This window comes from Equus quagga, chromosome 4 (assembly GCF_021613505.1).
Source record: "Equus quagga isolate Etosha38 chromosome 4, UCLA_HA_Equagga_1.0, whole genome shotgun sequence".
NCBI classification, from domain to species: domain Eukaryota; kingdom Metazoa; phylum Chordata; class Mammalia; order Perissodactyla; family Equidae; genus Equus; species Equus quagga.
Window position 1 is genome coordinate 47,738,510 of NC_060270.1, and position 22,946 is coordinate 47,761,455.

Consider the following 22,946-nt stretch of genomic DNA (forward strand, 5'->3'; position numbering starts at 1 on the left):
AAGAATTTAAGCCAATTCTTTTTTCTTTTTTTTCTGTATTTACACAGATTTGTTTCCCTTTTGTCCATTTTGTGATCAAACTTAATCATGAGAGGTTTTTTTTGAGGAAGATTAGCCCTGAGCTAACTGCTGCCAATCCTCCTCTTTTTGCTGAGGAAGACTGGCCCTGAGCTAACATCCGTGCCCATCTTCCTCTACTTTATACTTGGGACGCCTACCACAGCACGGCGTGCCAAGCAGTGCCACGTCCGCACCCGGGATCTGAACCCACAAATCCCAGGCCGCCAAAGCGGAACATGCGAACTTAACCACTGTGCCACTGGGCCGGCCCAGAGAGTTTTCTCTTATTTAATGGCACTGATTCTATAAAGCCCCTTTCAAGTGCCTCTCTCCCCACCAACCTCCTACCTCAGTTGTTCTCCAAGCCTGGTCCCAGAACCACATCAGTATCATCTGGGAACTCAGTACTACAAATTCTCAGGTCCTACCCACCCCAGACCTGAATCAGAAACCCTAGGAATGGTACCAGCAATCTATGTTTTAACAAGCCCCCCCAAGTGATTCTGAACCACGCTAAAGTTATTGGTAACTGTCAGCATCTGACACTGAGTATAATACCCTGGATTCCGGCATGCTGTGGGGACCACCTGAGTCAGGCACCAAGCTGTTCCTGGGCACCTACACCATTCAAGGTCCTAGGCAAGATCTCCGAAGGGAACAAAAGGGGAAGCAATAGTGCCAGCCCAACTCTTTCATAAAGTCAAAGGGAAACAGGGCTAAAAGCAACTTCTGCAAACAGCAAGGTGTAAGAGGGTTATTTTCTCATCTTCCTTTTTCAACTCCATCCACCCTGCACGATCTTACCTGTTTTAATCAGCTTTGAATTTTATTAGTTTACAATAGGTGAGCTATTGTGTTTATATTTAAATAAAGGCAAAATAAATCTGTACTCTGCTGAAAAGAGTAAACTCAAATTTCTGTTTGCTGACCCTTGTTTAATTACTTAGGGAAGTTTATACTAAAGAGTAATTTTAATTAACAGGTTCAATAAAGACAATCACCACATACTTAATAAGTATATGAATAAGAGATAAAAGATCTTTAAGCACTTTGCAAAACTTCCTAAGGACGACCAACCTGGATGAACAGACACAGGTGTGCAGCATGTGCAGTGTGATGTCCTGGGAAAGCATACCATGAGTTTCTCGAGCTTTCTTGAGGGTTGGGTTAACCAGAGAGTCTCAATCTCCACTGCATATTAGAATTAACCTGTGAAGCTTTTCAAAAGTAATGCCCAGGGCTTATCCCCTACAATCTGACAATTTCCTCAGATTAGCCTGCAGATCAACTTGCGCATTTTTAAAAAGTTCCCCAGGTAATTCTGATATGCAAAAGGTACAAACCCCTCTCATACAATCAGCTTTAAAATTCTGAGCTGTGAGAGATGTTCTTTACCTTATGCATAAGAGGTAAGAACTATGTTACTCAAAAAGTGAAAGCTTGGGGCCAGCCTGGTGGCACAGTGGTTAAGTTCCAGTTCTCTGCATCAGCAGCTTGGGGTTCGCAGGTTTGGATCCCAGGCACAGACCTAAACACTGCTCATCAAGCCATGCTGTGGCGGCATCCCACATACAAAATAGAGGAAGATTGGCACAGATGTTAGCTCAGGGCCGATCTTCCTCACCAAAAAGAAAAAAGTGACTGCCTGACCCATAGAATAAGAACTGTCTTGATCATTAATTAAGAATAAATTAAGCAAATAAATCTCTGATCTTGATTTCTACCTTATGGGATAACATGCCATGCTTTTGCTATATTTTATCAACATTTTGTGACTATTTCATGCTTACGCTCAAAGAACAATTGAAGTATAAAGCTTTGATTACACTTCCTACAAAGACTGTTCTTCCTCAACAGGAGGAGACAAGTTCTCGCTATGCAAAAGTACTCATTTTGTCCATGCTGCTTGTATCCTGGCACAGTAGGCACAGAAAATTGACACTGTTGGATCTAGCATAAGACACACTGAACCAATGTTAAAGATCCAATTCTGGATAACCAAGATAATCCAGCCTTGGACAAGTGTTAAAGACTTGGCACTTCAAGAAAGCAAACAGAGTTTCACTTGACATTCACATGAGATAAAGTGTACGCGAGAGTGTGTATATCCACTTTAATAAGAACTGTAAAACAAAACAGATAAAATTCATACAGTCAGTCGTCTAACAGAGAATAACATTTTCACTCAAAAACACACAAAAAATAATGCTTATATTTTGACCTTTTGAATTTCCACCCCTATTTCCAAAGACTTTTCTTCCCTTGATGCTTCCTCTTCTTGTCAGTTTGGAAGAGAAATTAGAATTTGTTAATAATTGGAAGCTTTTTAAATTAAGTGAAAATATGGAAATTCCTATAGCCAGAAAGATACCACAAAACTGGTGTTAATTCTGGCTCTACGTTGCAATATATAAAGTGTTACATTTAAATTATGGAAGGCTTCCATTTTAAGTCAGACGCAAAAGTCTTGAAGAGTTGAAACAAATGTCAACTTTTCTCTCCAAATTGCAAAGGGAGTGTGGGGGGAGCGTGGGGCAGGGGTACATCCAACCACACAAGAAATGACAGTATATTCAAAGAACCCCAAACCAGGAGTCATAAAGGAAAGTCACTGATGCAGGCAATTCTGAGGCCAGTAGGAACTGACAGTGAAAACCTAATTTAACTACTTAAGCACAATAGCAAACAAAAAGAGCAAAAAACCTGTGAGTTAGCTAAGAGAATTTTTCCATCACTTTGACATGAATTTTTAGCAGGTAATAGGAAATGACTCTCCTTTATTCTGAATGCCTACGAGGTGCTGGACGGGCACCGGGGATACAAAGATCACTAAGATCTGGCCCCCACCCTTGAAGAACCCTTTACAGTCTTCTAAGACACTCGTAAAATGAAATTTTCCATTTCAAGTTGTAAGTGTAAAAACAGGAATAAAAAAATAGAGAAAGAATAAAGCAAGAACTAAAAGACCACAAGCTGTGAAATAAAACGTGGTAGACAATTGAGGTGATGTGACACTGTTGGCTCTTCTGAACTATCTGACGTGCAAAGATCTGTGACATTTAAGGAACTCCAAGCAGTGGTACCTTCAGAAACGACATTTCAATCACTGTTTAACAAGCCTGAAGGCAAAAGGGCACAGATGAACTCCCACTGCATAATTTTTAAACGTATTATCTTGAAGTGTTATGACTAAAATGTGAAGACATCTATAAAATCCTAACCAATACCTCAAATTCACACTGGCTTTCCTCAAATGCTTTAAAATGAAGGACAGTTCAGTGTCTAGCCATAACAGAGACTGGAGCCTAATAACGGTTCTTATTTATTGGACTCTTACAACAACACAGAAACTTTTGTTTTGTTTTGTTTTGTTTTGTTTCGGGGTGAAGATTAGCCCTGAGCTAACTACTGCTAATCCTCCTCTTTTTGCTGAGGAAGACTGGCCCATGCCTCCTCCACCTTATACGGGGGACACCTACCACAGCATGGCTTTTGCAAGCGGTGCCATGTCGACACCCGGGATCCGAACTGGCGAACCCCAGGCCACCCAGAAGCGGAACGTGTGACCTTCACCGCTACACCACCAGGCCAGTCCCAACACAGAAACTGTTTTAAGTGCTTTCTATACAATATGTCATTTAATCCTCAATCCCTCAAGACCGATACTGTCATTCCAATTCTATAGGTAAGGAAACCGAGAAGAGAAGTTAAATAATTTGACGATGCACAACTAACGTGCAGGGGATTGCCAAACCAGGCAACCTCACTCCAACCCATGATGATCTCAGCAACACGCCTTACTGCCCTTCAGTGCTGCTCAAGAGCAAGACGCATTAAATAATGAGGAAAACAAGTTGGAATTTAATTGCAATGTAAAAGGCAAGGCCTAAAGAAGGGAAGGTGTATCCAGAGGAACCCCTCCACGGACCTGTCTGAATGTGGCCGTTCAGCCACAGCGTCAGAGTTAACTGCTTATCATCCAAAAAGAAACCGACAAGTGGAACTTCGACTACAAAAAACTGACTCTAAACCCATGGAAGGGTGAGCCCACTGTTTCATCTACAATCCTGTATCTAAACAGTATTACATTCTCATAAACCTCTGTCTGAAACGTCTGAATTACTGCCATCAGCATCGGCCCCATGAAACCAAGCCTATTCTAAGTAGGCAATGAAATAGAGGCTAGAGCTTCAACTGATTTCCAACGAGTCGGATAACCAAGTCATTGCCCACAACCCATCATGCCGTCTCTTTGGAACAAAAATAATCAGCAAAGTTGTGTGTATTACTAGACAATGATGATGGTGGTGCTTACAATGGATTATCTCACCACCTTAGTGGATGAGTATTATCACTAGCCCCATTTCAAGGGAGGAAACTGACGCTAAGAAGTGAGGCACTAGCTAGCAAATGACCAGGGATTCATACTACAGAGACTTTAATCTTAAAACAATCTTTCGGGGGGCCGGCCTAGTGGCGCAGCAGTTAAGTGTACACCTTCCACTTCGGCGGCCCAGAGTTCACCCGTCAGATCCCACATGCAGACATATGCATCACCTGTCAAGCTATGTTGTGGCAGGCGTCCCACATATAAAGTAGAGGAAGATGGGCATGGATGTTAGCTCAGGGCCAGTCTTCCTCAGCAAAAGGAGGACGAACGGCGGCAGTTGTTAGCTCAGGGCTAATCTTCCTCAAAAAAAAACCAAAAAAAAAAACACCACATCTTTGGGCCAGCCCTGATGGCCTAGAGGTTAAGTTCAGAGCACTCCACTCTAGCAGCCTGGGTTCAGTTCCCACTCTGTTAGCGGCCAAGCTGTGCTGGCAGCCCACATACTAAAAAAAAAATTAGAGGAAGATTGACACAGACATTAGCTTAGGGCAAATCTCTCCCAGCAAAAAAAAAGAACAAAAACAAAAACATAATCTTTATAACCTCTAACAAATTAAATCACTAAAATTTTACTTGGAGAAAAAGGCCAAAGAAAGTCTGACAATATAATACTGAGTGAAGTTTTTGTCTTAATTATATAAAGGTAAGAATAGAGATAATCAAGCTAACTGGGAAAGGCAGAAGGAGAAGCGCACAAAGAAGCACAGGGTACCTCCCTTGAGAGGGACCTTACACTTCCTAGGAAGCAATGTAGTTTGGCACTGATGCAAGCCAGTCTCATGACATTGCTCAACCCCAGCACAGTGACAGCTGCGCATATGATCACAGGCTCTCCTCCCACCCTTTCCATTAACTGGACTTTCTGCTCCGGGCCCATCAGTACTTACCAGCCCTTGTGGAGACCACCCTGCTGGTAAACTTCCAGTGACTCAGCAGCAAGTTACTGTCTGAAAAGGGGCCAATCGAGTCAGCAGGCGGAATGCCTGTTTGCAACAAACGGCTGTGCACGTCCAGGTATGAAAGAAAAGCCAAATCATCGTGTTCAAAAGAAAGCTCCCCAACATTTTGGAGATCAGGCATACTCCAAAATGCTAGAAGTGATTTTTCATCATAACACACACAGGTAAAAGACGGTAACTAACCGAAGCTCACAGTTAACAGTTACAAAACAAGCCGACAAGTTGGTGGAGTAATTCAGATCTTCCTAGAAACTCAGACTCTCTCAGTCTAGAGCCGCACTGGAGGCCTGTGAACCAACTCTCACCAAACACAGCTTTGGATCAGTCAGAAAGATGGGCAGGACGCTGGCGCTGGCCTGGACAAAGGACTCGGCATTTCCCATTCTAAAATGTTTTTCAGGTGAGGCCTAACTGTTCACAGCAACATTTCAGATCAGCGATCCCTCACAAAACCCCAAATGCAAAGAAATGGGTTTTCAAGGCAGTTTCTCGTGTAGAAAAAGAAGCCCTCAAAATCCTAATCTTGTAATAGAAAAAAATATTTCCACTCACAATACATTCTACAAATAATTAAATACAGTCCAATGACGATCAAGTACGTGTTCAATGTAATCCAAGTCTGCAAAGATTCAGAAGGATTTAAGGCATTCATATTACAATAATTTCACTTTTAAACTCTTCAAATATTTTTTGGTGAAAAATGTGTTTGCAAATTTAAGCCAAGCCAAGGGTTCAACCTTGGAAGACAGACTTCATTTGCAACAGGTCCTCCTCCTTGGTTTCAAGCCAGTAAAACAGGAATTTCTCATTTATATGCAGTCTGCTTTAAAGGAATAGACCATACAGAATCTTTGCTTGTGACATTATAGTCTACCTCCGCTTGTAAACCCTCGTGATGACACCATTCATGTCATTTCTCAATAAACAAAGCAAGAGACAATGAGCGTTCCCTCGGACCTGTTATAAATTCTTAGAAGGAATGACAGGTCAGCATTTTAATGTGCCAAACAAGTCTAATAAATGCACTTTAAGTACCAAGTGAGGAAAAAAAAGTAACATTAAGGTCCCTGTGGCAGTCTGGGGATGCTGAATCATACATGGAAGGGAGGGAGGTGGGAGACAAATGAGGAGATTCAGAAATGTGGAATCGCTCTCAATGGTGTCATTCACAGAGCCCCTGAGCACAGCGTGGTGTTCATCAGTGATACGGTTCCCACACTCACTGGGGCAGGGGTAGAATTAGACACAGAGCTGAAGAAGGCTTAAGGAAAGTGGGGAGGAGAGGGCAAAGTCTCATATTCTAATAGCGTCCAAGCCACAGCCATCTCCGAGTAGGGCTCTCCTCAGCCTCCCTCCCACCACACATTCTGCTGTCATCTCAAGGTCTCTACCCACTGAACACAAGTTGGTGGGGTAAATCGTCTTTGTAAAAGATGTCTGGATTATTCTGGACAAAAAACATTAGCAATTAAGCATCGTAAAATATTATTCTTTATTAGAATAATGGTGCTCCCCAATCATTTTACTTTAATTCCTTTTTCTTATATCACCACGACGTTCACCCATTTTCTTCAGGGTCACAATTTGTAATATATCAGTCTTAAAACACAAATAAAAATTGCAACGTTAACATAGGTCAATATGAAAGTTCTTCAGACTTATATCTGTTTCTCTAAAAGAAACTGATTAGCTTCAACTATCAACGTGATTTGAAATTTGAAAGTTCTTTTGTGGACATTTTGGAGACCACTAAAAGCACTTCACTAAACATCTTTCAGCTCCCAGCACAACAGTAAAAGTTAAAAGAAAAATCATCACACGATGTAAAGCCAGAGCCAGTCAAGGGTCTAGTCAGTAATTATTCTCCGGCTGTGTGACTGGGGGGGATGTGAGGACACTGTTTCCTGTCACAACTGAATCCACAGTCTAATTCAAGGGCTAAGACAAGATTCACAAAGATAACAAGACTGTGACAGGTAGTGCTGCCTGTACCTGCTCCTCCAGGAAAGCAGAAAAGGTCAGAATGGGCTAGAATGGTCCGGGAGGGCTCCTGAAGGAGAAAGACCTAGAGAACCTTAAAGGAAACGTGGTATTTGTTTTGGCTGAAGGATTTTACAGGGAGCAGAGAAACGGCCCAGATAAAAAGATGGCATGTGTGGACAGGAAGGAAGGCTGCACTGCCAGCACCTCAGCCCAGACAAGGATATAAAAATAATGGGAGACACCCGCAGCTGCCCTCTATTAATTCCTGAATTTAAGCAAAGGCAAGAATTCATATGGATTGCTAAGAGACTTTTTACCCCTAACAATTAGCTCTTTATACACTTTCATCTGGCCTAGGAAAGAAACATCTTTTGTCTCAGGTGCCATAGGTATAATGCTGCCTCCAAGGGAGAATAAACTTGTGACCTTTCATGGCCACTTCAAGACCTATGATTCACATTTCATGGAAAATATTGAGAAATATTCCATTAGAAATAAATCTGCTTTCACAGCATATTGTACGCTTCCTGTGTTTTTCTTCATTATCACCAAGGACAATCCCATGAAAATAAAATCTTGTTTTTTTTTTCCCCAGAGTAACCATATTCTTTATATTGATTTGCTTTGCATTTTCAAACTGCCTTTTCATGGCATCACAATGAGCTTCTGGGGTCTTCTAGTGATGTCATAAAAGTCCTATAGAGAAAATTATTAGGCTAACAAATTCAACTACAAGCAAATGGAGTTGACCTCATATGGTGTAATTTCAAAGTTTCCAGGAAGACCCAGCTACCAATTCCACTCCTGACCCCTAATCCCCCCACAGCAATTCCTAACCTACTGGTTAGTGTTGAAATAGCAAAGTCATTAAGCTGACAGTTACGATAATGGCATAAGCAATGTGTATGACTTCAAAATTTCCAGGAAGGCCACCACTACCAACCACCACCCTCCTTCAAAAGAAAAAAGAAAATACCTCCCTACCTGCTGGCTGATGTTGAAAGATCATAACTAGAGCTCCATTCTCTTAACTTTAATCTCTAGTAAATTGCAAATGCTTCTTTCAGAACTTTCCATTACAATGTGACTCAATTTCAGATCCTTTCCTAATAGATTTTTTTTTTTTTTTACAAAGCCAGCAGGAAAAGACTGCCTCCCACTGTACCCATCCTCTCCCATTGGACCCCTCCTCTTCCAGCAGCTGAACCTGAAAGCCCAACCTAGAAGCCAGCCCACCCAAACTCTGGGCCCAATTCTGACTTTGGGCAGAAATAATTTAAGGAACGCCAAGTGCATACTTCCTGTATCACGCTATCTGCTCTTAGTTCTGTTAAAAGGGTGTCCATCTCATTCCAAAGACCCAGCCTCCACTATGTACCTTTGCTCTACAAACCCTCTCTATCTCATCCTGGCCATCTGAGTACTCATCCTGGTATTCTGCCCAGAATCCTGTCACTCCAAGGATAGGAACCCATCGTGCTCTTGTCATGTGACCAAGAAGAATGGAGTCCTACTATGTGAGTTCATGCTTCCCTGATGTAAAGCCACAGAAAAAGGCAATAGAGTTCATGCTCCGGAGTCAGACATACCAGGGATGAAAACTCAACTCTGCTTCTTTCTAGCTACATGACTTTATGCATGTGAATTAACCTCTACAGGCCTCAGCTTCCTCATGAGTATCTATCACACCCATTAAATCAGAGAATACAAAGCATAACCTAAGAGCGGAATAAATATTAGCAATAATAGGGATGTTAATCATACTGAAAGGATAATTTGGAACTTACAAACATATTATCTATTCCCACCTTCTGTGTTGATATGCTCTACCCCCTTGGAGTGAAGCATTCACTAACTCACACCAGAACTCAAACGAAGGCTTTAGGGGGGCGATGAGCGCTGAGTGACTGCCTGTTATGCATTAGAGGTGGTCAATGGGCCTGGACTTGGGGTTCCTTCCAGTTTGTGCAGTTCATCCTGTCACCCCAGTGCTTCCCAAGCCCTAGCAAACCACTGTTCCAGGTCCTGGTCCCTCTCATCCTGTCTTGTGTCACTTCAATTAAGTGGGCCAGGTACCACCATGCCCCAAACGAAGATAACCATGGTCTCTGGGTGTTCAGAAGACAACAAAGAATAGGATGGCTGGGGAAGCCAAAGATAAACAGCTCCACAACTCTGCTTAGTCAAAGGCATTTTTGAAATCACTGAAAGGAGTGTTAGTGTCACTTATCTCCAAGTATCATCATGAATAAATACAAAGCTCCTATTGTGAACAGAGCAATACACTTCCAACATTCCCTGCAGAGTACACCCGTTACTGATGTGGACTCAAAAAAAAGTGAGAGAGAGGCTAAGTAGACAAATACATACATACACACACACACGCACACTCTCCTTAGACACCAAAAAGTAAAAGCAGGTGGCATGAAAGAGTGGATTTTACATATGTTGATCTATTCAGCAATGTGCTTTTATAGATTCTATCACACATCCTCAGTTGTAGAGGACATCGCCCACCTGCCAATTCATGGGGCTCCAATGTTACCACGACCAGAAGCTCAACTGCTTTCTCACTGAATTAAAACACCAGCTTCACTCTGTGTAGGTGAAATGACTTTTCATCTAGTTGTTCTAGTGCAATTTTTTTTCTAAAGATACAGAATGGATTTTGAGGTTTTATTTGCTGAAAATATCCATTTACTGTAATACTACTAGTAGGTGGAAGATTCTATACCCCATACTATTTTAAAATATTTATTTCCACTCTTTTTTTTACTTGAAGTTTCTTTGAATGATTCATCACCAAAGACAAGTTTGGTATTTAAATGGTTTAGAACACCAAAGATCAATGTCAGGGATACACTGGTCAGAGAAATAGAATCTGTGATTGCAGAAATGCAATCAATGATTAAAAATCATTAATAAAATGGTTAAATCATTTCAGATTAACTGTAATTAAAACTCATTAGGCTTGAATCTTTGAAAATACTCATTTCCCCAAAAAAAATTTTTCCCTCAATTTTTGTTCTTCTAGGTACTAAAACAAGTAGTAAATCTACAGAGCAGAATGCTCTGCTATTATGCAAAGCAATAGAAAAATCAACTTTTTCCATGCAGCTCATTGCCAGAAACTAAAACTAATGGGCATTTCTCTTCATTTGTTTATTACTGGTGAGCAAGTCTAGGTACTAAAAATGAGGCTTCTGGTCAGATTCCAGTCCAATCAATAAGCTAGTATTGAACTCAATTACAAGTCAATTTACCATTTGCCCCAAAATTCCAATCAGTGCCAAAAAGAGCTGTCACAAACAGTGCCCTCCAACATGGCAGCATTCATAGGCTAACTACAGATCTGGGTTGATCTTTCTACCCAGAACTCCATATGGATCAGAGTACCTAAGTTATTTCTTTCCAAAGTGAACCACAGAGAAGAGGCATTGGGATCACCCAAAGTAGAAATTCACTGAAATGCCCTAGGAGCTGTACTTAAAGAATGACCCCCAAGGAGCCTCACCTACACCTGGAACTTATTTAGATGACAAGATTCTGGACTCTGAGCTGATGCTGTCACGGACTTTCAGAAATCTTGGAGAGTTGTATTTTGCATATGGGAGGGACACGAACTATCGGGGGTGGAAGGTGACTGTGGTGGGTAGCTTTCTACGATGGCCCCGGTGACTTCAGCCTGCTGGTATTCACACCCTATGTAACCCCCTTTCTTGAGTGGGCTGGATCTAGTATTCCCTCTTGCCCTCCAGTCACTGCTCTGATGAAGCCAGCTACCATACTGTTGGTGTCCCCATGGAGTGGCCATTAGCAAGGAACTGAGGAAGCCTCCTGCCAACAGCCCGCCGAAAATGAAAGCCTGCCATCAACCACTTGAGCGAGCCTGGAAACAGACCGACCCTCAGACATGCCTTCCAATGACCGCAGCTCGAGCCCAGTCCTGGATTTCAGCATTTGGAGAGGCCGAGAGCCATGGGACACAGCTGAGCCGTGCCCAAATTCCTGAGCCACAGCAGCTGTGAGATAATAACAATGTTGTTTTAAGCCACTAAAATTGGGAGTAATTTGTTACTCAGTAATAAAAGCTAACAGATACTTAATACAGATTTTACTTCTCAACACATCATTTCAATAGCATCACAATGTATATTTGAAACTTTTACCTAATTTGAAAAAGTACTTGCTGTTCTCAATTGGAATTTTAGGATCTTTTAAAATCTCTGCATTTTTTAGGGATACTGAATTCCACAATACACAAAGACACTGCAAGCTTTCCTAAATTAAATTCACTTCAAAGTCAATAGAATACTAGAGGTATTCAGCTTTGTCCCTTATATATCACAGGCCTACGCCAGCCTCAAGAAGCCACTATTTGAAAGGGGAAAAAAAAAATGCTAAAAAACATCCAAGATAAATTTCACTTGTAGACAATCACATGCAGACACAGAGAAAAACTTTACTGGCTTAAAATAATAAATAAAGGAAAACTCCTTGGGTTAGAAGGCTTACAAAAAACCTCCTTACCTTGAATGCACTGAAGGGTTCCATCCTCCGCTCTTATTGTAAAGGTCTCACCTGGATTAACTTGAACGAGAATAACCTGCCAAAACAACACATTAATTTCAGTTTAATACCAGAACATCTGGGATTTCCCTTCGACAGTTTTATTGCCTAAATTTATATACTAGACAGGAAGCATGTGGCACAGAATCTTGTATAAACACAAAACTTAGGATATGTCTTAGACCTGGTTCAAATTTGAGGGGGCTAAGGACATGCATTTGATGCTAGCTAAGAGAATGCTCCTCTGTTGCTTATGATGGTATGTAACTAAAAAACTCAGTTTTAAGATACCTTTTCTTTCACACAATTCCTTTTTTCATTTCACTAATTTAGAGACAACAGTTAAAGAAGAAAAAAGACCAGGAGCCGGCCCCATGGCCCAGTGGTTAAGTTCACGTGCTCCGATTCAGCAGCCCAGGGTTTCGCTGGTTCGAATCCTGGGTGCAGACAAGGCACAGCTCATCAGGCCACGCTAAGGCGGCACCCCACATGCCACAACCCGAAGGACCCACTACTGGGGGAGGATTTGAGGAGAAAAGGCAGGAAAAAAAAAAGAAGAAGAAGAAGATTGGCAACAGTTGTTAGCTCAGGCACCAATCTGAAGAAGAAGAAAAAAGACCAGAAACTATACTTACGAAGGAAAACTGCAAGGAGAAAAGAGGTTCTAAGCTATCACTATTGCATATTGCTACCAAGTGTCTATTACTGACCTGGGTTATATGATTCTATGGTGATAACCAAAGAAAGTAATTTGTAAGGAAAATATTTGGGAAAAAAAGTATCTGTGTATATGATCTGGAAATAATAAGGAAAAGTATAAGATAGATGAATAATATACAAATAGGCCCCACCAAACACTCAAATTTTTATATCTATTACCCAAATGTCAATGTTTTAGTCGTATGAACAAATATTTAGAAGACACCTTCCAAAAGATTAGACCATGCATGGTAATGGAAAAGTATGTTCTTTCAAGAGCCTCAGAGTTTTGGTTCTAATCTGATTTAGTTCCTTTACATAACAAAAGAAAAATCATTAATTAATATCTAAATACAAATGAAAGGACATGATCCAAGCTTAAAAACAGTAGTTAAAAATCATCATGTTCAAGGTTAACACTATTATGATAAATACTGTATATTTCCAGAAATTGGAAGGATGTCAGTGTCACATTCATCTTCCAGTTCCTGGAGCAAGCCTTGCTCCTCCCTGCCTTGAAACCATCAAGTACGCTGTTCCCTCTGTCTGTAGCTCCTTACTCCTTCACCTCTGCCCACCACCCACCTTACTCCTTCCCCAACCAGCTAAGGCCTAGTCATCCTTGTCAGCTTACGACATCTGACTCGCAGGACAGGTCGGATCTCCCACTATATATTTCTCAAAAAGACCCAAAAAACTCTACTCTCCTTCCTAGAATTTATAATTGCAGTTAATTAACGAAGCTATTATCATAAAAGAAGCTAGTGCTTCTTTTCCTCAACGACTATTTTAACTGAACGAATGAACGTCATAAAACATAAGGACCACCACTGCAAACAATTACTTTAACTTAGAAATTAAGCTTTCAAATTACGCAATTTAAAAAGTCCACTTTATTTACTGTATGTACCATAATTTATCTGCTTTGTAAAACTATTTATTGAGATCAAAGCCATTTCATCTTTAAAAACTAAACCTTTAATATCCATGTATTTGGTTTCTTCTAATAATTCCCCACAGGAGACAATGCTGGGATATTAAAATTTTAAAAATCAGGAAATAAATTAACTGGAGAAAACAAGATCATTCAGGGAAAAGCAGTCCAAGCCTTGCCCCTGGTGCTTCTCGTTACCTTGAATTATAACACTCATTTCAAGGCAATTTATTCTTCCTGTACAGTAACTGTGTCAATAATCTTTCAGTGTTAAGTATTCAAATTCTCACCAATGTAAACACGTTGTGCCATTTTAAGAACTCAAAAGGAAATCCCTTCAGATCTCTATAGAGTGATTAAAACATTTCAATCGCTTTCTTGCAACTGAGATTTCAAAGTCATCCCTAAAATGAAAATAGTTTTGATTTAACTTTATTTTTACATAAACATATAGAACATAACTCGACTACAATGAAATAAAAACCACACTCCAATAAAGAAAATTATCCATATCTTTTTACCAATCCTTAGACCAATTCCAACATCACTAGAAACCTTCTGCGTTGTGTTTAAACCTCTAGGGATAGGCCTATAATATATGCCTGTAGAATTAATTAGTTAAAAAAAATCAGTGGACATCAAGACTATAGCCCAGATATTCGTGACAATCCCAAATTCGTGTGCTCTCATCCACCACTCTCAGAATTGTCAGACATGTCCTGAATGCTGGTTCTGAAAGTACAAATCACCGGTATTATGGAAAGTCCCAGGCAAGAAAAGGGATTTCTGAATTGGGGCATGTTCCAGATTATGTCACTTTATCTGCTTATCATATTGCATAAAGTGTGTCTGTGACAGTTCCTTGGCGGTCACGGACACCAGGCCACAATTCAAAGAATGGCCCGAAGGCATCCAGCCTCCAAAAGCCATTTATGCCTTCCCTCTCTGCTTACAGAGGCCAATTCCTGACCCTCATGCCACGTCTTCAGGGAGAAGGATGATAGGTAAAGGGCTTTTAAGCATCCTGCTAAAATACCTCTCTTCAGATGTTTAGTTCCTGTAATTTTCCCTCCTGCTGGGCTGCTATGGCAACCAGATTATAATCAGAAACCAGGCAAATCTCCTGTCCCAATATCAATTTTTCTTAGTAAGAGCAAAAGTCATTATTTGAGCAACTGTCTTCATCTCGGCACCAAGATATTTTAAAAGAAAGCATTTTATTATACCGAGGTGGACTGACCACCTTGCTGTTTTCACTGTCAATAAAGGAGAGATAAAAATAAAGTTTTGACACACACTAGCCCAATGATCTGTCCCTGACAACAGACATGAATGAGACGGCTGCACAGGCCTTGCATCACGCAGTCTTGAGCAGCATGAGTCACAGCCTGGCAGGCTCCTTGGCACTTAACCTTTTGTATCACACAAGTCTGTCAGTCAGTCACTCACTCTTTCTCTCTCCCCGTCTCCCTCCACAACCCCTTTCTCCCTCCCTCTCTCGCCACAAATCGGACATAACTGTTACAAGTCCTCTTAAATACAGAACATAAAACATAACATCACTGTCCAAACCTCATCATTTTTTGTCCACTCACTAAGCATTTCCTGCTTTTCCAAAGTCAGCATTAAAATAACTGGTGCATTCTGTGTCTTGTCAGAGGAGGAAAAAAAAAAGACAAAGATTTTAACCACTGATAGATTTCACCTCCCCAGAGATGTTAAAACAGAACTATGTTAATCAAATTATAAGAGCATACTTCAGGCTACTCTTGGTGTATCAGATCTGTTTCAAATCTGTTAGTGCTACATGAACCAAGCAGCCTGAAATAACCAAAGGAAGTATCGAGGCTTAATAAAAAATAAGTGACCATTCTTACAAAGCCTGAAGAAATAAAACAACAGGGAGAATTAACATAATTGAGCAAAAGACTACACACAGCATCCTGGGAAAGCTTTACCCACAAGACAACTGGAACAGGCGTACCAGGTCTTTCCTTATGCATACAAATCTAAATCTAACTCTGTTTCTAACTTATCAGAAGGGAAAAAGGAAAGCTACTTTTGCAACTTACATTTTGAGTGGCTGATTACCCACAAGATCAATACAGAATCTAAGACTACTTCCTCCTAGAGGCAAATTACTAACGTATGCCTCAAATTAAAAATGACCAGCCACCTGACCTGACTGCACAACCACTGCCGTGTATGTGGCCATCACAAAAGCTTCTGCTGGGAGAACAGGCCTGCCTACCCAATGATGAAATGTTACACTGGCAGCATTCTTCAAAGTTAAATCGAATACCCAATCAAATATAAACTGTGCTAGGAGAAGAGACCTCGTTTGCTTTCGGAGCTTCTTCCACTTGCCACACTCTGTGAGGCTTGTCCCTTAGCTGTTTCATGTATAAACGAACGCTTCTCCCTTGGAGCCAGAATTTATGATTAGCCAACAGATATCTTCAGGGGAAAAAAATGATACAACCGAAATCTGCAGAAGAGTTCCATGTAAGGAAGGATTCTATGCAGGAAGATCTAATAACTTTTAAAAGTGAACTCTGACTACATGAGAGCAGTAACAGCACCTTCTTTCTAGACACACACACACATACCACACACTCTCACTTCAGGTCCCCAAACTCCAGAGAAACCCTGGAGAGCTCTGCCCAGGCCCTGGAAGTCCCAGCCATCCATCCACACACACCCGTGAGACCCTGGTCTCTCTCTGTGCCACAGACCACAGCTGGCCTCAGGCAAAACTGAAAAGTCCACATCATTTGCTTTCTGAGTCCCCTCTCCTTTCTCCAAATCAGGAAAAAGAAGATGATGAGGTACAAATCACCAACAACTATCTTTGTGGTAATAACATACACAAAGAAAGTGTCCCAAGATTAAAAATGTGACCAGGTAAAGTAGAAAGGTACTGGAAGACGATGGGAAAGGACTGATTGCCTCACCTGCTCAGCTGTCCTACCTGAAGCTGGAATCCAAAGCCGGCAGGAAAAGAACATACAAGACCAGGAAGCCTCCAGGGGCCCTTAGACATTGGGTCAAGGCACACGGGCACGCATGTACGTGAAGCTCTTCCTCGGTCAACACCACTAATCACCCACTGCCAATCTTCCTCTTTTCTTTTTTTTTTTTTTGTATGTAAGCCACTCCCACAGCATAGCCAGACAAGTGATACAGGTCCACACCCGGGAACCAAAGCAGAGCTCGCCAAACCTAACCACCAGGCAACCAGGGCTGGCCCCTCCAAACTTTTAATACTCCCATTTCCTCAAAGGATATAAAGTTCAAAAGTTGTCTTCCTCAACTGACCATTTCAAATCTCTGAAATTAAGTCAGCATGATGCAGGCTACTTTACCAGCTCCTTTTAACAGCTGTTTATTCTACAACGATGATATAAATCACTATTAATTATCGAACCCCTATGGTCTGCCAGGTAGCTATTACTAACCAGATCTTACGGATGGAGAAACTGAGGCTTAAAGAGGATAAGTAACTGTCTAAAATCACAAAACTACAAAATGACTGAGCAGCAGTGGAATCCAGCCCCATCTGACTAAAACGCATGCCCTTCTCTTCCACCACACAGCTCCCCCCTGACAGGACTGGACTTCAGACAGTCAATTCTCTGTGGAGAAACTTCAATAAATAGCTATAAGGAGAGATAGCACTTAACTAGGTCAGAGGCATGTCCCCAAAGACTGGGGACAAGTTCTCTTACAGGAAATCTATGCTCACTCCCTAAGCCAGAGCCCTTCACTCCCAATATGGCAGTTAGGTGCTAAGGAACCCCTTAACTGACAACAAGCAGTTGTTTCTATATTGGGCAGAATGTATTCCCATAAAGTCCTTGTCAAGTCCTTGAATTCCTCTAGAATCCTAGTATGAATCAATGAGCTGACCACTCGATTATCACAATCACTAGATGCCATTTCTCAGGGCCCAATAGCAGGGATAACAAAAATAAAAGATGACTCCTGGGAAGGCTGCATCTTAAGCTTCTATGCTTCCCACAAGTCACCTGTCATTAACAAAAAAGACAGGAAGGGATTAACAGGTGGCCGAGAAAAGAGAAATCAAGATGAACCAAAAAGGACATTTTTATGCACTGAAATCACACTGGTGCCTGCTGAAAATATATACATTCAAAAGAGTCCAATAACTGCATTTCATGAAATGTGCCCTTAGAAGAATTACTACGATATCTCAGTCTTAAATCAGCACATATTAATGAGTGCCCAGAATGGCATTCCTCTAGGAGTTGGGAGTAGAGACAATACAAAGTGCTGCCCACCTTGGACTGACAAATGGAATATGCATGGGATGGGGCGGGGTGGGGGGGACGGGTGTCATTAGAAACAAAAATTAAACATTTACAGATAGTGGTAAAGGCTATAAAGAAAATACAATGGCAGCTTGTAAGAAGTTGTACTCCCTCTAATTGTACACTGCCTTGAATAAAGAGATTCTATTACAAAAAGAACTGCTGTTTGCTAAGAAAAAAAATGTAGCATTAACTTAAATGGAAAAAATGCAAAATGTAATATAGATGGCCCAAACTAGGTTAAAAGCCTCTTTTGAGAGAGCCACAAACGCCAGAGTCTAAAGTTTCAGCTACAGGACTTTCAAGATAAAAACCAACGGTACACAAAAGACCAAAATTCCATGTCAGCTTAAGTGTCATTTTTCCCTGGCTAAAAGTAATGCTACCAAATATCCTTGTGCATTTGGAGCACCATTACATTTATTTAAATCTTTCTTTTTTTCATTTTATTAAGTACATTTTTCACAGAGTTGCTGAGTACCTAAAATATAACTTTTCTTCCCTTAGTTGAAAATTATGTTGACTAAGAACAAAATTTGGTTCCTGTCATCACCACCTCAGGGTTGATCCTTGTCAAAAATGTCCATCAGGTAAGGTACAACCTCTTTCTGCCACTTAATTCCATCCACACACCCCGTGTCCCCGTGCTGGGTTCTGGCCACACTGATGGGGAAACAGCAGCTCGGCCCACTTCTCACCTAATCAGCCCTACCCTGAATGTGCTTTGCACACTGAATCTAGAATGTCTCCCCTCCATTAGATCCAGCTACCTCATGTCTGCTTTTGATTGGCTGAGACAGAGCAACTGGAGCCACGCTGATGTGCTACCTGATGTCACACACCTCTGGCAAGGTATGCACTGAACCTAAACTAACTACTGTCAGAATGTCAAGGCCAGTGAAGAAACATATTTAACAGCCTATATTCCCAATATTCTACTATTTTTAAAACCTATTCCAAAGTTGTCCATGTCATTCATTTCACACTGCTCTTCCCCTTAAGACATAATCAAGAAATAATGTGTCCATGAAGAATGTTATCCTTCCAACTGACAGAAAATCAGTTCCCAATATTTTGTCATTAAATATTCCAGAGCTTTTATATATTACTATATTTTCTTAATGGCTTAAAATTAACACTACTATTGCCAGATATCTTGTGTCCACTAACATAAAATCAGAAATGAATACAAACATGTAATATTCTCGAGTTTTGCAAGGATTTTGCACAAGAGAGAGGAGGAACCCCTTTCCAGCACTGTGCACTATATCATCATCACTTACTCAGGCCCTGACTTTGCAGTGGTTATATTAAACTTATTTAAATCAATACCTACTGCAATCATCAAAACTCTGATTATTCAAACATTTGCTGAGTAGTTACTATGGGCCAGGCACTTTATTAAACACTGATGAGTCTAAGATGAGAAAGATGAAACCCTACCCACTTGTGTGTCGGTGCAAGAGTGGAAAATACAATTAACTGCAATAAAATATGATTATTTGCTATGAAGAAACCATTGAGAAATCAGAAAAAGTTATAGGTGGGAGTGACACTTGAAGGGAGAGTGGGAGACTGCAAGTGGATGAGGAAAAGAACACAAGCAAATGCAGGGAGGCCTGGATGGAATTCCAATGTGGCTATAATAGCAGATGCACATCTCAAAGGGGTAAAGGTGAGACTGCAGACGCAGGCCAGGGCCACCTCGGAAAAGCCTTTGTTTGCCCCATTTAAGAGCCTAGACTTTATTCTGTGAGCAGGAGAACTTTCCAGTAGGATGACATTATTCGATAATTCTGATAGCGGTGAGAAATTCAAACTGGGATGGGAGACATTGGACACATGAAGACTAGTAAAGATGTTAATAAAACATCCATCTATGACATAATTCAGGGATTATGTTGTTTAAAGCAAGAATTTTCAAAAATAACTGAGGGTTTAACCTTTAACTATGCTTATCCAGGGGCCAGCCCAGTGGCGCAGCAATTAAGTTCACATGTTCCACTTCGGCGGCCCAGGGTTCACCGGTTCGGATCCTGGGTGCAGACCTGCACACACGCTTGTCAAGCCATGCTGTGGCAGGCATCCCACATATAAAGTAGAGGAAGATGGGCACGGATGTTAGCAAAAAAAGAGAAGGATTGGTGGCAGATGTTAGCTCAGGGCTAATCTTCCTCAGAAAAATAAATAAACATGGCTATCCAGATCTCAGGTTTGTTCTGCCCCACCCTTCTATCAACACTGAAGTTTCTAAGATTATGGAGGTGTAGCAATGTGTATGGCTCCTCAAGCCATAATTACTCGAATTTTTCCTATTTCCTGTCCCTCTCTTTAATTCTGTTATCTATCTGTGATTCCACTATTTCCATTTCCACCACAGTTATCATTGACAGGCGTCCACAATCTGCCCCTCCCTTCTGCCTCCTCCTCTTCCTCCTAGACTTTGTCTGTCCCTTCTATCTTTTCTTTGGTTTCTTGGCTTTTGTTCTAAAAACCTAACCCCAAGAGCATTCAGGGCCAACCCAGCATTCCTTCCCTTTCCTTCCAGTCAACCCACCAAGCACTCACAGAGGATTATGTCTGTCCACCTACTATATTTTTGGTTGATTTGCTGACCAAAAAGGAAAAGAGGACTAGTAGGATTATTGGGAAACAAATATAATTATGAGTCAAGGAGAATCATTACTTATTTTCAAGGGTCCAAAGTTAATCATATCCCCAAAATATCTACTTTCTGATTCCTAAATAATTCCATTTCAAATTAGTTAATTTTTTTCAATATCTTCAAGTTACAGTTTGCCTTTTACCATATCGTACATAGCCAAAAAGGTTTACAAAATAAGTTAGGACTCAGAATAGTAGATAAGAAAAAAAACTCTACCACCTACAACTCAATCTTTAAGTTAAAAAAATGAATCTTAAGTACTTTTAAGATTTGAAAATATAACTACGTAACAGCACACATTTCTTCTACACGTTTGTCTTTTTCTTGCCATCCCATTTGTTGAGGTAAAGTTAGATGGAGTTCAGGCCATCGTTATCTTCCTAGTAACATTATAGCAGGTAAATATTGAGTAGTTAAGTCAATGTCTGCTAATCTCATTTTAGTTTCGATTCATTCTTGAACGAAGAGTTTAAAAATCAACTAAGATACCCAAGATACATAGTGAGAGGAACAAATCAGACAGATGGCAGCTGAGTCTCAGCCCTGCCAGACAGGTCACTTAACCTCCCCAATCCAGCATTTCCCCACCTGAAAAAGGAGATAATACGTACCTCATATGTGTGCTCAAGGAACAGAGCAACACTGGTACAGCCCTGGGATGCGGCCTTACACAAAATACATGCTCAATAAATAACTTATTAATACTTCTTTTATCAATGCTTCTTTTTCTTCAAATTTGTACCAGTCACAGGTCTCTCAATTAAGAAAAAAACAGGGCTTTTAACAAGAAAGCCTAAAGAAAAAATTTTACTGAATCTGCCACGTTTCATGTACTCAGTAAAATCCAAAACCAGCTAACTCTTCACCTCTGACCAGATTCTCTGTTGGAGAAACATTCTGGCTTTCCCCAAAGGCTCACCTCCCAACTCATTCACATTCCAGTGTCTGTCCAGCTTCCGTGGACCCCGGCAACACAGTGACTTTGGAATCCACTCACAGAAGGTCTGAAATCTGAGCCCATTACATCTACACAACGGGATTACTTACTTGGAAACGCTTCTAATTAAGATTATCATAATGACAGTCAGCAATAAAAGTAATAAAGGAACACCACAGTATGTGGAAATTTCCTACAAAGTGCTCAGAACTCCAGAAGAAGACCCTTTTCTGACCCATAAGCTGCCTTCTCAAAGCACACAGGAGGAATTTCACTCGGCCAGATTCTCCACGGAGCATCACACGTTTGCCTTTCTAAACACAGGAGCAATGAGTTTGAGAGGTTATCCACCATAAAACCCAGGAAAACAGAATGATACAGCAGGACACTTAACACCATTAGAAAGTCTGAAAGAAACCGTCCAGATTTAAGATTTCGAGGCAAACAGACTAAAAACGCTCTTCAAAAATGTAATGCTTTAAGATTTTCCTTTCCAGATTTTAGTACTAGAGCTTTATAAGCAACTGTTGGAAAGCTCACTGCATTTATACTCTCAGCCTTGGAATAATGACATCCCTGAGAGCATACACATACCGACTTGTACAAATGAACAGATTATTCCAATTCTTCCCTCATTCTGCACCAAGTCCAAATTCAAGACTGACACCAGTCTCTGCAGACAACGAAGGAAAAATGTGACAAAGATTTTCCAGCCAGCCCCTCCCCTCCTCCTCGCACGCCCTCAGCACATACGAGCACACAGCAGATTCCACGCACGTCTCTAATTCGAGGCCAGTTTATGCACCATGACATCAGTGCAGTATAATGAGCCAAGTTTAAACTCCATCTGGGACAAATAACGTCCAGGCACACTGTGACTTCTTTTGTTTATATACACTGACTAAATATGTCTTGGTGGTAAATGAACTAACTCTTAAGATTTATTTCCCAAGGCCTCCAAAACAATATTCTGCACCCCTGAGCAGCTCTTTGCCTCCAGTTCTCTTTCCAAGGCTATGCGTAAGTGATTTTTAACAGAACACATGATTTTGAAACATATAATTAACATCTTGAGGAGAGTCAAAGTCCAAGCAGCCCTTCATCAATCTAAAACAAAGAAAATGAGGAACTCGCTAGCAAGTGGGTGCGGCATCATGGCTCATGGTACAAATACTGCATGACACTTAATTCTGCCTTCCCCCGGAGAACAGGAAAAGCAGAGGTGAGAGATTTAGGAAATGGGCATGTAGCAGAGTAGCCATTTTCTTTCTCTTGGAAGAATAAACTTGGGTGGTGGTTTTTTTTTTTTTTAATTCTGGCATTACTTAAGAGAAATAATTATAAATTCAGAATGAAAAACACTCTAACAGGTTTAAGTCTTACAACAAGTTTTTAGATTTAAGACACAAAAACTGTGCC

At 40.9% G+C, this 22,946-nt stretch overlaps 1 protein-coding gene across 6 annotated transcripts in view; it reads right to left on the minus strand.

The window, feature by feature from the left end:
• FNDC3B (fibronectin type III domain containing 3B) overlaps positions 1–22,946 on the minus strand; it is a 331,748-nt gene that overhangs the window by 230,207 nt on the left and 78,595 nt on the right. For all 6 annotated transcript variants that reach the window (XM_046658126.1, XM_046658125.1, XM_046658127.1 and 3 more), the window contains one exon: positions 11,923–11,998. Coding sequence is in view for 5 of the 6 variants with exons in the window: in XM_046658125.1 (XP_046514081.1) it covers positions 11,923–11,998 (76 nt within the window). In the remaining variant the exon portion in view is untranslated. The remainder of the gene's footprint in view (positions 1–11,922; positions 11,999–22,946) is intronic.